Source organism: Pimephales promelas, chromosome 20 (assembly GCF_988280905.1).
Source record: "Pimephales promelas chromosome 20, fPimPro1.hap1.1, whole genome shotgun sequence".
Classification (NCBI taxonomy): Eukaryota; Metazoa; Chordata; class Actinopteri; order Cypriniformes; family Leuciscidae; genus Pimephales; species Pimephales promelas.
In genome coordinates this window covers 17,292,324-17,304,116 of record NC_142788.1, presented here as the reverse complement: position 1 = coordinate 17,304,116, position 11,793 = coordinate 17,292,324, and the positions used below count along the sequence as shown (strand labels likewise).

The 11,793-nt window shown below is 36.5% G+C and overlaps 3 protein-coding genes across 6 annotated transcripts; 2 read left to right on the top strand and 1 right to left on the bottom strand.

The window, feature by feature from the left end:
* The first annotated feature begins 251 nt into the window (after window positions 1–251).
* haus7 (HAUS augmin-like complex, subunit 7) lies at window positions 252–4,421 on the top strand. Its single transcript, XM_039651416.2, has 10 exons — window positions 252–370; window positions 1,237–1,352; window positions 1,472–1,539; window positions 1,626–1,687; window positions 2,074–2,156; window positions 2,286–2,495; window positions 2,594–2,699; window positions 2,781–2,996; window positions 3,732–3,843; window positions 3,938–4,421. Exons 1-10 carry the CDS (start codon window positions 278–280, stop codon window positions 3,997–3,999), a joined length of 1,128 nt encoding a protein of 375 aa, XP_039507350.2. The 5' UTR covers window positions 252–277; the 3' UTR covers window positions 4,000–4,421.
* A 94-nt stretch (window positions 4,422–4,515) lies between these two features.
* LOC120463078 (ninjurin-1) lies at window positions 4,516–5,960 on the top strand. Its single transcript, XM_089124303.1, has 3 exons — window positions 4,516–5,330; window positions 5,403–5,532; window positions 5,682–5,960. Exons 1-3 carry the CDS (start codon window positions 5,090–5,092, stop codon window positions 5,692–5,694), a joined length of 384 nt encoding a protein of 127 aa, XP_088980429.1. The 5' UTR covers window positions 4,516–5,089; the 3' UTR covers window positions 5,695–5,960.
* Window positions 5,961–6,675: 715 nt separating this feature from the next.
* Window positions 6,676–10,624, bottom strand: emd (emerin). 4 transcript variants are annotated; one of them, XM_039652865.2, is made up of 8 exons: window positions 10,476–10,624; window positions 9,753–9,836; window positions 9,519–9,614; window positions 9,407–9,441; window positions 9,291–9,325; window positions 9,093–9,134; window positions 8,930–8,995; window positions 6,676–8,776 (listed from the first exon to the last, which is right to left on the bottom strand). In XM_039652865.2, exons 2-8 carry the CDS (start codon window positions 9,832–9,834, stop codon window positions 8,554–8,556), a joined length of 579 nt encoding a protein of 192 aa, XP_039508799.2. In that variant the 5' UTR covers window positions 9,835–9,836; window positions 10,476–10,624; the 3' UTR covers window positions 6,676–8,553. The 4 variants fall into 4 exon arrangements, with proteins under 4 accessions (XP_039508799.2, XP_088980427.1, XP_088980426.1 ...); XM_089124301.1 differs by having other exon boundaries at window positions 10,354–10,492; XM_089124300.1 differs by lacking the exon at window positions 10,476–10,624 and adding an exon at window positions 9,974–10,027.
* Window positions 10,625–11,793: the final 1,169 nt, after the last annotated feature.

Genomic DNA, 11,793 nt, shown 5'->3' with positions numbered 1-11,793 from the left:
GTGACGTCATCACATATTTGAACGGATTTTTAGAAAAGATAAGTAAACTTAAAATTGCAATTTTCTGCTGAGTGTATTATCTTAGCCCTCCCTTTTGAATGCAACTTTCAAATTACTTGACAAAAAATTACATCCTGAGAAAAGTGGATTTCTGCGGGTGAAACCCCATAGACTCCCACTCATCTGCACTCAACCGCGAGCGCCACCGCATGGACAGAGACCTGTTACTGCAGCCAGTCCAGAAACCGGAAGTAACCAGCCAGTGCCTTTACTGTCTATGGAACAGACTCACTCTCACTGCAGGAATAACAACATGGCGGGCGATTCAAAAGAGCAGCTGCTGTCTCTGCGAGTTTACAACACCCTTCAGGTAGTTTCCACATCTTCATAGACGCACCACACGGTGTAAGGAGACATTTAATAATGTTCGGATGTTTCACGAAGTTAAAACTGGCTGTTTTGAGTAGTATTGTTTAGTGTGTCTAGTTAGCTAACTCAACGTTACGTGACGTCAAAGCTACTTTTGTAGCTAATAATCTTAAATTTCGTAAATCAAATTTGTCATAACAGATATTTCAGATCATGTTTGCTGTCCCCAATTTAGTAGATAACAGATTCACCCGTGTAATTGAGATAATGTAGTAAATATAATTGCTGGTTTAACGTTAACGTTAGTCAGAATTTCTGACTCTGTGCTGTATAAAGATGATTTCTTCTGTGGATTATTGCAGGCCAATCTCCAAAATATGAACACCCTCGTGAGAAACCCCCATTCTAAAATGGATTTACTCATTTAATTATTTAATCTAATTTTTACTCATTTGAATCTTTTTTTTTTTTTTTTTACTTTTTCCATGGCCCCCTAGAACTCCCTTTGCTGCCCCCTATTTGAAAACCTCAAGTCTGAATGTAACAATACAATAATACAAAACTGAATACATAATACTATTATTGTGAAACTTCTGTTTAATTATTTGTATTTAGACTATCTGTGATGCATTAGATAAGATTAGCCCCTGGTTTCACATACCAGGCTTAAGCCTAGTCTTAGACTTAAATGCATGTTTAAGCTGTTAACTGAATTCAACTTGCACTGATATTCAGACAATATGTCAGTGTCATTGTTTTATAGGCTTGAATGTCCTAATTGAAGGAAGGTCCAATCCTGGCTTAATCTAACTCCTATCTGTGAAACCAGGCCACTATGTTTAAACTGCATGTGAATGTTGTGTTCAGAGTCTAGGCTGTCCTCTAGTGGATGGGCTTTACCTGAGGGAGGCAGACAGCATGCAGGAGCTCCTCTGCTCTCCTTCATTACACAGGACTGATATACTCAAGTGGATCTGTACCAGGTCTGATGCCTGATTTACTATTAAACATGATGATTGAATGATGAATGATGCCAAATTTGTTTGTTATAAATGTGTATATACTAAAATGTCATGCTGTGTTTGTTTATTTTATTACAAAGCATTTGCCCATCCCTAAGAGAGAGGTTTTCCACAATTAAAGCATCTCAGAATGAGGTTTTAATTCAAGGTAAGTCCAACAAATGCTTGGTTTCTTATCGTTTTATTTTCTTGTGCTCATTGTTTTGTTATTGTTGTGCTTTCTCTCTCACACAGAACTCACACGGTTTGGTAATGAAATGATGTTGTGTAAAACTAATGACCAGGATTTAATCAAGGTATGGAGTTATACGATTTTGGTCTTTATACTGTCCAGTACCTTTTACATAAGGAGCAGAATAGAGATTACAGTGAAATGTTTTTGAAAATGTGCCCTGTGCCCTTTTCCCATTTCCCTTGATAATTGCACCTGTTAAGCTACAATGCTGAAAACTTGAAGTGACACTATTTTTTGTCCAAAAATATATTGATTTACTCAAGCTGTTTCATAGAGAACATTTGATTTGTCCAGCAAAAATGCTTGCGATGGATTGATACTTAAGTTAATAAAGTAGGCTAATTCGACTGTTTAACTGATAATGCTACAGCTATTCTTATCTACTCATGTTAAATGTATAAACTGAAGCAGAATTAACAAATCTGTCCTCGTTTGTTATATTTTCAGGGTCTTGCACCCCCATTACGGCAGCTGGTGTTTCTAGAGCAGCTTCTGATGGTCATTCAAGCAGACTCCTCCATACATTCAAGGTATCTGACTTTTGCTGTGTTTTGTATTGTTGATTTAACATCAACATTGAGTCACACCCTCCTTAGGCCCTATAATAATATGTGGTCTTATTTCTTTGACCTGCTTGTGGTTTGTTTTAATCGACATAGACAGAAGTCAAGCTCTGGAGATGACGGTGCGAAGAACGATGATCTTCTTGGGGAGCTGATGTTTCCGGATCACTTATCTGACCTGGATATGCTCATGAACCCAACCTGCAACCCGTGGCCCGCACACATCCGTGAACATCTGATACGCACGCAGTCGGCTCAAAACAAAATGAACGGGAACCACAGTAAATCCGGTGATTTCATTAACCGGTCTGTGTGATTGTTATGTGGCTATGTGGAATTTTCTTTTTTTTTCTTTTTATCAAGACTGTTGTCATTAACACGTTTGTTATTTTCTTCTTTTGAAGGAGTGATCAACATTCCCGACTTGGAAGTCATGGAGAAGAAAGCCTGTCAGAGGCCAAAGCACTGCTGCAGTCTACACAGAGCACATTAGAGGAGCTCCACAAAGAGGTGAGACCATCATGTCCCGCTTTTCACATCTGATATCATGAGTCTGCTTTGTGTAATAGTGCGATCCTTTCTGTTCCTCAGTGTGAGTTCCTGCATTCAGATTCGCCGGGTCCTGCAGCGGTTCTGTCCCCCTCTGTGCTGAAAGTAGCCATCTCAGACATGTCTCAGCTTATGATGGCCTTCGGACACATCTACAACACTGACTTTAAAGGGTACTGCCAGAGAACCCCTCCAGCCCTCAGTTCCCGCAATAGTGTGTTTCAATCTGTACATCAGCTTCTGCACACCTGTAATAAGGTAAAGCATTGAACATCTTTTATATTATACTGGTAATAAATTGCTGTTGTTGAACTAATGTGAAGACATTAATATTCATCCAAGTAAAGATGAAATTGTCATCTGATAGATTTAGATAGAAATTCAATTCAATTCACATTTATTTGTATAGTGCTTTTCACAATACTCATTGTTTCAAAGCATCTTTACAGTCCACATTATAATTTAGAGTTGAGGAGATCCCCCCTTCTATGTGAAGCGCTTTGAGTGTCCAGAAAAGCGCTATATAAATGTAACGAAAAATGTAACGAATTAATCTGTTATCAGAGGTAACTGTCTAAGTTATGTATTTCAGAAATGTACATATACAAATTTAAGCAATGTAATAATTTAAGGCAGAAACAATGAGCTCATTGAATTAATGAAAACTTTTGTGATGGAAATAATGTATGGTAAATGGAAAAACTTGATTTCATTGCTTTTGTGAATGAACGCAAAGATTGTTGGGGGAACACAATAGTTTTGTGAGAGAATGCAAATGCAACAGACGTTTTTTGTTTTGTTTTGTTTTTTGAAAGCAAATTCAAAGTTTCTCAAGGAAACATAGTACTTTGCGACAATACAAAAATGTTTTGCGAGTGTGACCGATCAGAATCAAAGAACTGATTTCTTTTTTTAAACATGTCCCCTTTGTGACTTCGCAGATGTATACTTTTCATATGTAAATACTTTGCATATTCTTTGATTACTCTGCAGGAGCTGGAGGCTCTTAAGCAGCTGTCTGAAACCTCGTCGTCTCTTACACAAACAGTGCAACAACTACAGACAGACAGGCGGTACTGGTCTAAAGGAGAAAAGCACACTCTGCGTGAGTATTTTCTTGGGTGTCTTTGATTTGGGTAAACTACACAAACAGAAAATAAGAATAAGATGGAAAAAATATGATTTTTTTTTTTTTTTAGCTAAACAGTTGGAGGAGCTGAAGAACAGATATATGGCTTTTCTTTCCCTTCACCAATCATAACCTGAAAGACACTCTCACCGTCTAAACGGAAATCTATAGCCTGTTCCTTGAATTGAAGATTCAAGTGGTAAGAAGGGCCAAAAACTGGTCCACTTATTTGCACGACCAGGACTGTGCCCTTAGCACTTTGTGTTTTACAACCACTATGCCATGCACTGTTGTACAGATTTATATTATACTGATAATATTATACTCAAAGACATTAATAGTCATCCAGATAATGATGAAATTGTTATCTAATAATATTCTCCAAATAGCTATAAGAAACAATCCTCTCTTTATAAAACCCTAAAGTGTTTTAGTTAACTCCCAAATAATGCAGATGCAGTATGAAACACAAATGTATCTTCATTTTTTTTTTAATCTTTGATCTGCAATGTCATGACATGTTTTTTTAAATAAAGGTTAACATTACAAAATCACATGGTGTTTTTTTTTTTTATTCACAGATATTTTAAATTTAAATGTGTAAACTGAAGAAGTAATCAGTTTCAAAGTCGTTGTCTGTTCACATATTGGTGAGAGGGTCTTTCTCTGAGTCTTTAAAAGCAAATGTTTTGGAGAGACCCTGGAATTGTAGGGCAAAACACTTCTCAGCTTGAGCTGATGTTTAGTTTGTGAGCATCTTGACTGCTTGTTTTTAACATCTCTGCTGCTAAACAAACCCAAAGCTAATGGAGAATCAACAAGGAGTGGTGAGTAACAGTGCTTCCTGATCTGTATAGAAGCATTTTACAGTGCAGAGAACACCTAGCAGCTCTATAGTGCCATTAATATACTTTTTAAATTAGGTTATTTATTCAATAGACATATGGGTTTTGTTACATGCAAGCATACTTGTTAAGGTTTAATCCGCAAGACAACATCCCAATGGCACCTAAGTGATGGTCAGACTTCTGTTGGAAAAGGTCCTTTAATTCTGTGAGCAAGCAGTGCTGTGTGAGGTTTCTTATTTGCTTAAGCTTTCAGTGTCTGAAAGTTTAGTTTTTGTTTTTTTTTCCAGCACAGTTGTGCTGTAACTTACACTCATAAGCTACTTTTATTCTACTGACTAGTTTCGTGTTCTTGAGTTGCTGAATGTTCTAATATAATGTCCACTCCCTGTCAGGATCATGCCGCAGGGAACGGCAGTCTCTTCAACATGAATCATTACGCTACTAAGAAGAGTGCAGCGCAGAGCATGTTGGATGTGGCTCTTGTGATGGCGAACTCCTCTCAGCTGAAGAGAGGTCTGCATTCAGGACCTCAGCACCGCTTCTACATTCCTCTTATTGCTCTGATCTCAATGTCCATCTCACTGCAGATCATTGTTGGCCTCCTAGTTTACACTTGTGTCTGTTTGAAAGCATTCTGATCTCCTCTCACTGACACAACACTGATGTGTTTTCTCTTGTTTCCCTCAGTGAAGTATGACCTGAATGATGTTAAGAAACAGCCAAGGCTGAACACAATGAATGATGCAGCAACTATTTTTGTCTTCTTCACTGTCCTTACCAACTTCTTCATCACAGCATTTGGATTTGAGTCTGGAAGGTGAGTGGAGTAAAAAAAATATTTCAGACTTTTAGAACCGGTTAGCAAAAAATGCAGCCTGACAGTCTGCAGGAAAATTGATTCAAATTGTAATTGTAATACTTTCACACTGTAATGTACTGACTTTACATCTCGTCTTTGTGTTTTAGAAACAGCATCTGATACTGCACTCCCTCCAGATAATACACAAGGATTTCTTACATGTAATTATATTTACACAACCTTTAAAACTCAGGATAACCTGTAAGTTGCCTCCATTCACTAATCAAAATCTAGCCTGATCTTATTTCTACATGTTTTTTTTTTTTTTTTATCTAGATACCTTCATTTAACAATGCATATGTAATCTGATGTTTTGTAACAAACTACATTTTCTAATATGTGACTATATTAACTTTGACAGCAGTCAAGAAATAAAAAGCAGAGCAGTTAACAATGTAATATTTATGTGTATTTGCTTAAAGGAGTAGTTCACTTTTAAAAAATAAACTTTTGCTGATAATTTACTCACCCCCATGTCATCCAAGATGTCCATGTCTTTCTTTCTTCAGTCGAAAAGAAATTAAGGTTTTTGATGAAAACGTTCCAGGATTTTTCTCCATGTAATGGACTTCAATGGGAACCAAATGGTTCAAGGTCCAAAAGACAGTTTCAGTGCAAACTGTTCAAAGGGCTTTAAACGATTCTAGATGATGAATAAGGGTCTTATAAAGTGAGACGATCGCTCATTTAAAAAAAAAAAAGTTAAAGTTTTATAAGCTCAAATGGACTACCGTAAACCGTTTGGTTACCAGTAAACTTTAAAGTGCATTATATGAAGAAAAATCCTGGAATGTTTTTATCAAAAACCTTAATTTCTTTTCGACTGAAGAAAGAATGACATGGACATCTTGGATGACATGGGGGTGAGTAAATTATCAGCAAAAGTTTTTTTAAAAGTGAACTACTCCTTTAAGTCCCTCTGTGAGTATTCATTTTTAAACAGTAATGCAGAAAACCTCATTGAAACAAAACAACTTTTTTTTCCACAAAGGATTTAATCAAGGTGATGTGTGCAGGAAAAAAACCCCAGTACAAATAACACAATTAGGTCAAATTTCAAACCAAGTGGTATTTTTTTAAGACAGCACAAGCTTTTCAAGCAAACATTTTACAAAAATAAAGTGAATAGTTTTGAATGATTAACTACTTTATGTATGTGCAATTACTTTCCATGCATGGATTATCTAATGCCATTTATCCAATGTCAATTCATGCATTCAATGATGTGCCAAAACATTGTGACCAGATACAGGTGAAGCAAAACATTTAGATAATATCCTGAAAAGCTGTTCTAAGTTCTAAGAAAATTAGATGATTAGTGAAAAAACATTAAAGACATGAGACATTGACAAGGGCCAAGTTGTTCTGACCAGATAGGCCACAGAAACGGTAGGTCATTTGTGGGTTGCTCCTGATCAGCAGTACCGAGAAGCAAGGAGGGACAAACCGTGAAAGCTTTATTGGTCCAAATAATCACATTTTCTAATGCATCACGTGGACAGCCATGTATGTAAATTTGACACGCGCCAACTACCTAAGACTAACCAGTGCTGGACCAACCAGTTCGATCTACGACAGCTCCACCTCGCAAGTTACTGAACTTGAAGGATCTGCTGGTAATACCTTGGTTGCAGATGGTCATAATGTTTTGGCTCATCTGTTAATACTGTACTGTATGTGTGGCTTAAATTGTCCAAATAATTTTGGGGCACATTACATAACATTCAAAACCAAAGCATAAACATACTGGTAGTGTTAACATGTCAAGGTCAATTATAACAATAGTACATGAACAATTATAACAATAGTAACAGGCATTCAAGGCTTTACTATATTGTGAATATAGTCTTGACTGAAGCGGTTGTGTAACCCAGACACTATTTATATAGAGACATGCCGCTTCCTCAATCCTTAATACAAATGTATAGGGAAAACCCGTAACACCAAAGATGGCGGTTGTATGCTAATGCCCCGCCCCTCCCGCTGGACAGCCAATCGTCTGCGTTTAACGGTTAAGCCGGGAAACATTTAAATACGTAACTGTTTGAAAAGGCGGCAGATTAGATATGCAGTGTGCGTTGTGTAAATATCAGACATCCCAAGTCTCCCAGAAGTTCTAGGTGTCTCCTGATGCCCGCAAATTAGTTCAAATCTCCCGGAATCTAGAGCGAGCAAGAGCGCGCATTTCAAATTGTGCAGCGTGTGCGCAACAGAGAGCGAGCGAACCCTTGTGCATGCTCAGTAAAAGTATAACCTGTGGGAAAACGGCGTTTTAAACCTTATTTTAGTGCAAAGTCAAACTTTTTCAGCGATTTTTATTATATTTTACTGCTGTTTCTACACATGCAGTTTTTATGTCTCGTGACCAGTGAAAGTGCAGTTCTGACTCTCTGCCCATTCATTTAGATAGAAGCCTGGTCTTGTTAAGTCCGAAATAGTTGCCCAGAGGCGTTGCCAAGATGGCGGCGAGTGGCATGACTTGCCTGAAAGGACTTTGTGTAACCTTTAGCTGAAACTATTATTCACAAAATAGCCTAACCTTGAGTAGTATATTGCTTTAATGTACTAAGCTTTAAATTCAGCACCCCAGAATTCATAAAAAACAGCGAATAGAAACTTCATACCAATAAGTGCTTTAGAGAAAGCCCTAAATATATTGCCACGGCATAAGGATTTTACATTCAATGTATAAGAAAACAAGCTTTAAAGACACTTAAATGGCACAATTATCATAAAAATTCAGAATTTTCTTGATTTGGTCAGACTTCCACATCTGTTATTGTTTGTTTATAAAAACGCACAGCAATTATTTGAATAAAACTACACATTATCCATAAGTTCATGGTTGAACAGTACCTGGTATTAAACCTCTCAAAATCTGTATTCTTACAGAATATATTACAAGCTATATTTTTGTTTGTTCTACTAAATCGAATTAGTTGGGGCTGATGAACATATTTAAAACAACTCACTGCTCCTCTACTTAATGGTTTTAAAGGGAGTCTCTTCTGCAGGCTCCATACACGTGTACACATAATATAGAAACACAGCAATGATAAGAAACATCAAGACACGCAGCCACACTGGCACACCTCCAGGTTTGCTGGTCTGTAGACTGGCACCATGTTGCACGGATTTGGAGACTGATGGGCCTGGGCGAGAAGAACTCTGATAGGTTGTTCGAGTTGAGCTGATAACAGGCCTTCAAAAAAGACAGAAAGCACACTTAATTTATTTTTCAGTGCGGTTACAGGAATATTAACATTTCAGTAGAACATTAAAGTCAAGCATATTTTAAAAGAAGACAAAAATTAATAAAAAATTCTGAAACAAAATTATTAAAACAAAAACTCACTCATTGGTTTGCCCTACATCATCATCATCATCATCTCTATAATCAGTAAACTTTGACCTCCTTATGCTGAGGAGAGACAGCACATATCCAGTTATCATTTAGGAGGTTGTGACCACTTTTAAACTTCAGTTGAGACCAAAAGAAATAAATGAATTTCACTCACTCGCGAGTAAAATCTGCATCTGGGACTTTTGACCTTCTTGTGCTGGGGAGAGATCACATTTATACAATTACTGTGCGCATGAAAAAGGGTTAATATCTGAAATCTTAGCACGACAATTTTACAGAAATTAGACATTATAATTAAGTTATTACTGCTGAACATATTCAATAATATATATATTAAAAAAAAGATACTTACACATCACCAAATCCATCGTATCTTGTCAACGGAGGCTGCAAAATTTGAAGAATGTCTGATTAATTGTCTACCTGTCATAGATGCATGACCCTTCAAATTCAGTTGTTTTTACTTACGGGCTGATGAAAGGTAAGATATTCCACTTCATCCTCTATGAAAACAGAAGCAATTTTTACAAGTGTGATTATATAACGTAATACATGGTTGATATCAAAGCGTGTGTCTTACGCTCTTCTCTGTAGTATGTCTTGTCAGACAAGGAAGGCTTAGTGTTTTTGGCCATAGCCTCTTTCAATTTCTTTTCATAGAGTTTCCGTGTGGATTCTGCAAAACAAAACCAACACCAAATCACATCACAACTGTTTTATAAAAAAAAAAAATTAAAAAAAACGAACTAACTTTTATCTTTTCAATTTAACATCCCTGATCTTATTATCGTAGCATATTAAAAACATCACATACCTACTACGGGCCCATGTTTAATGCCATATTCATCCAACAGCTGACTGATCTCCTTATCAGATTTTCCACTTAATGTCGACATATCTGCAACAACATGTTATGGTTAATATATATTCTTTTTTTCTTTAATTTAATTATTGTTATTTTAATTAATAGAGAACTTAGATTACTCATAATGATGAAGTATGTAAGTTAGGTATTTAACGTTAGGCCTAACTTACTTGACTGAGAAATGTAACACAAGTAAGTTTATTTTATCACCAGAGAGTCTGAAATAATAAAAAACGATATCTCAGATAAATGAGATATTCTTGAGCATTGCATAAAAATAAAAGAGGTAAGTTAACTTAGCCTACTTCAGACAACAACAACATCTGGATGATAAGGTAACCTTATCATAGGTTGGTTACACGTACAAACCACAGGAGCTGTATGTTAAATATATAACGTTACGCAAAGACCAAGCAAAACTTGAATCTTCAGTCAGACAATACAACAGAAGCATTTAGGAGAAAACGACTCCAAACGCGTTTTTAAAGCAAACAAAGGGATAGAAAATGGATTTCTCGGGCTCGAGCTCGCAAGCGAAACCACTTACAACTTCAACAACGCATGAGTTATGATAGAAGGGTAAGCCATAGCTTTGGAATAGCGATAGTTTCGTGTATTTCTTGCATATAAATATTTATGTTTGAAAATACTCTTTAGTCATAAGTAAATTACCTTAAACGATTCCTGGAGGTAAAAGAGGCGCTTTCCTGAGCTTGAGGAGGAGACTTTACTTCCTTAGGCGTGTCCAAACTACGACATGCGTTTATCACTGGAGGTAAATTGTTGTTCGAACTTCAAAGCCTTTCTTTTACTGTTAATGTTCGAACTTCGAAGCCAAATGGCGCACGGTTGTTTTCCAGTAAAGGCAGATCTATTTGATGTATACAGATGATACAGACCCAATTAAAAGTAAAAAAAAGTTTTGTAAAATATATATTTTTGCACAACTGACAGCTTCACTAGGCCTACCGTCAAATGTTTTTATAAGAAATTAATACTTATTATTAATCAAAGAATGCATTTAGAAGGGATCAAACGTGAAAGACTTTTAACATTGTTACAAAAGATTTCCGTTTCAAATGAATGCTGTATTTGAATAAAAACTATGATGTTTTTAACCCCCTCAGACCTGAATTATGTTTCAAGTTTCTGAAAAATATAAAAGTACATTTTCCCAGCTCATGAGGCTTTCATAAATGAAAACAAATGAAATGTGTGTATATATATATACATATATATATATATAATTGCTTTCATTGTTTTTGTTTTTTGGCCATTCCAATGGACATCAGTTGAATGCAATCTATTGAATGGGGATTTGGGTAGTCTATTTTTTGGACATTTTAATGTTAATTCAACCGTCCACAAACCCACTATTTTTATAATGGCATAAATGCTACGTGGGATCTCAAAATCTCAGCTCTGGAAGGGGCTAGAGATTCCATTTTTGCACTCAGGTCTAAGACTCATGACCCTCCATCAGAATCCAGCTTTTCAAGAATCAGAGAAACTAAAACTTTCCTCCTGAAAAAAAAACGAAAGTGGTACCCCTGTCGTTTTTTTTTTTTCGAGGTGAGAAATTAAGTTTCTCCAATCTTCTCAAAACTCTGGATTCTGATAAAGGGGCCATGAGACTTACACCTGAGTGCAAAAAATGGAGGCTCTATTGCAATCTATTGAATGGGGATTTGGGTAGTGTGTTTTTTGAACATTTTAATTAAAGTTGCTGTCGTGATAAAAATTATTTTACTGCACTAAGAGAGGCCGTGGCACCAAGCGCCGTCCAAAAATTCCACCGTCCGCGAACCTACTATTTTTATGACGGCGCTTGGTGCCACGGCCTCTCTCAGTGCAGTAAAATAATTTTTATCACGACAGCAACTTTAATTAAAATGTCCAAAAAACACACTACCCAAATCCTCATTCAATAGATTGCAGGCAGGATTCTGTCCATTTGCAGCTTATTGCATGAAGGCTAGGTTTAGTACTT

Excerpts from the sequence above, each read along its gene's own strand:
- LOC120463078 (XM_089124303.1), top strand. The coding sequence starts at position 5,090 with ATGTCCACTCCCTGTCAGGATCATGCCGCAGGGAACGGCAGTCTCTTC. Across the intron at positions 5,331-5,402 it reads TGGCCTCCTAGTTTACACTT|TGAAGTATGACCTGAATGAT; the intron begins GTGTCTGTTTGA and ends TGTTTCCCTCAG.
- emd (XM_039652865.2), bottom strand. The coding sequence starts at position 9,834 with ATGTCGACATTAAGTGGAAAATCTGATAAGGAGATCAGTCAGCTGTTG. Across the intron at positions 8,996-9,092 it reads GATGCAGATTTTACTCGCGA|CATAAGGAGGTCAAAGTTTA; the intron begins GTGAGTGAAATT and ends GTCTCTCCTCAG. Across the intron at positions 8,777-8,929 it reads GATGTAGGGCAAACCAATGA|GCCTGTTATCAGCTCAACTC; the intron begins GTGAGTTTTTGT and ends TCTTTTTTGAAG.
- haus7 (XM_039651416.2), top strand. The coding sequence starts at position 278 with ATGGAACAGACTCACTCTCACTGCAGGAATAACAACATGGCGGGCGAT. Across the intron at positions 2,700-2,780 it reads TAGAGGAGCTCCACAAAGAG|TGTGAGTTCCTGCATTCAGA; the intron begins GTGAGACCATCA and ends TCTGTTCCTCAG. Across the intron at positions 2,997-3,731 it reads TTCTGCACACCTGTAATAAG|GAGCTGGAGGCTCTTAAGCA; the intron begins GTAAAGCATTGA and ends ATTACTCTGCAG.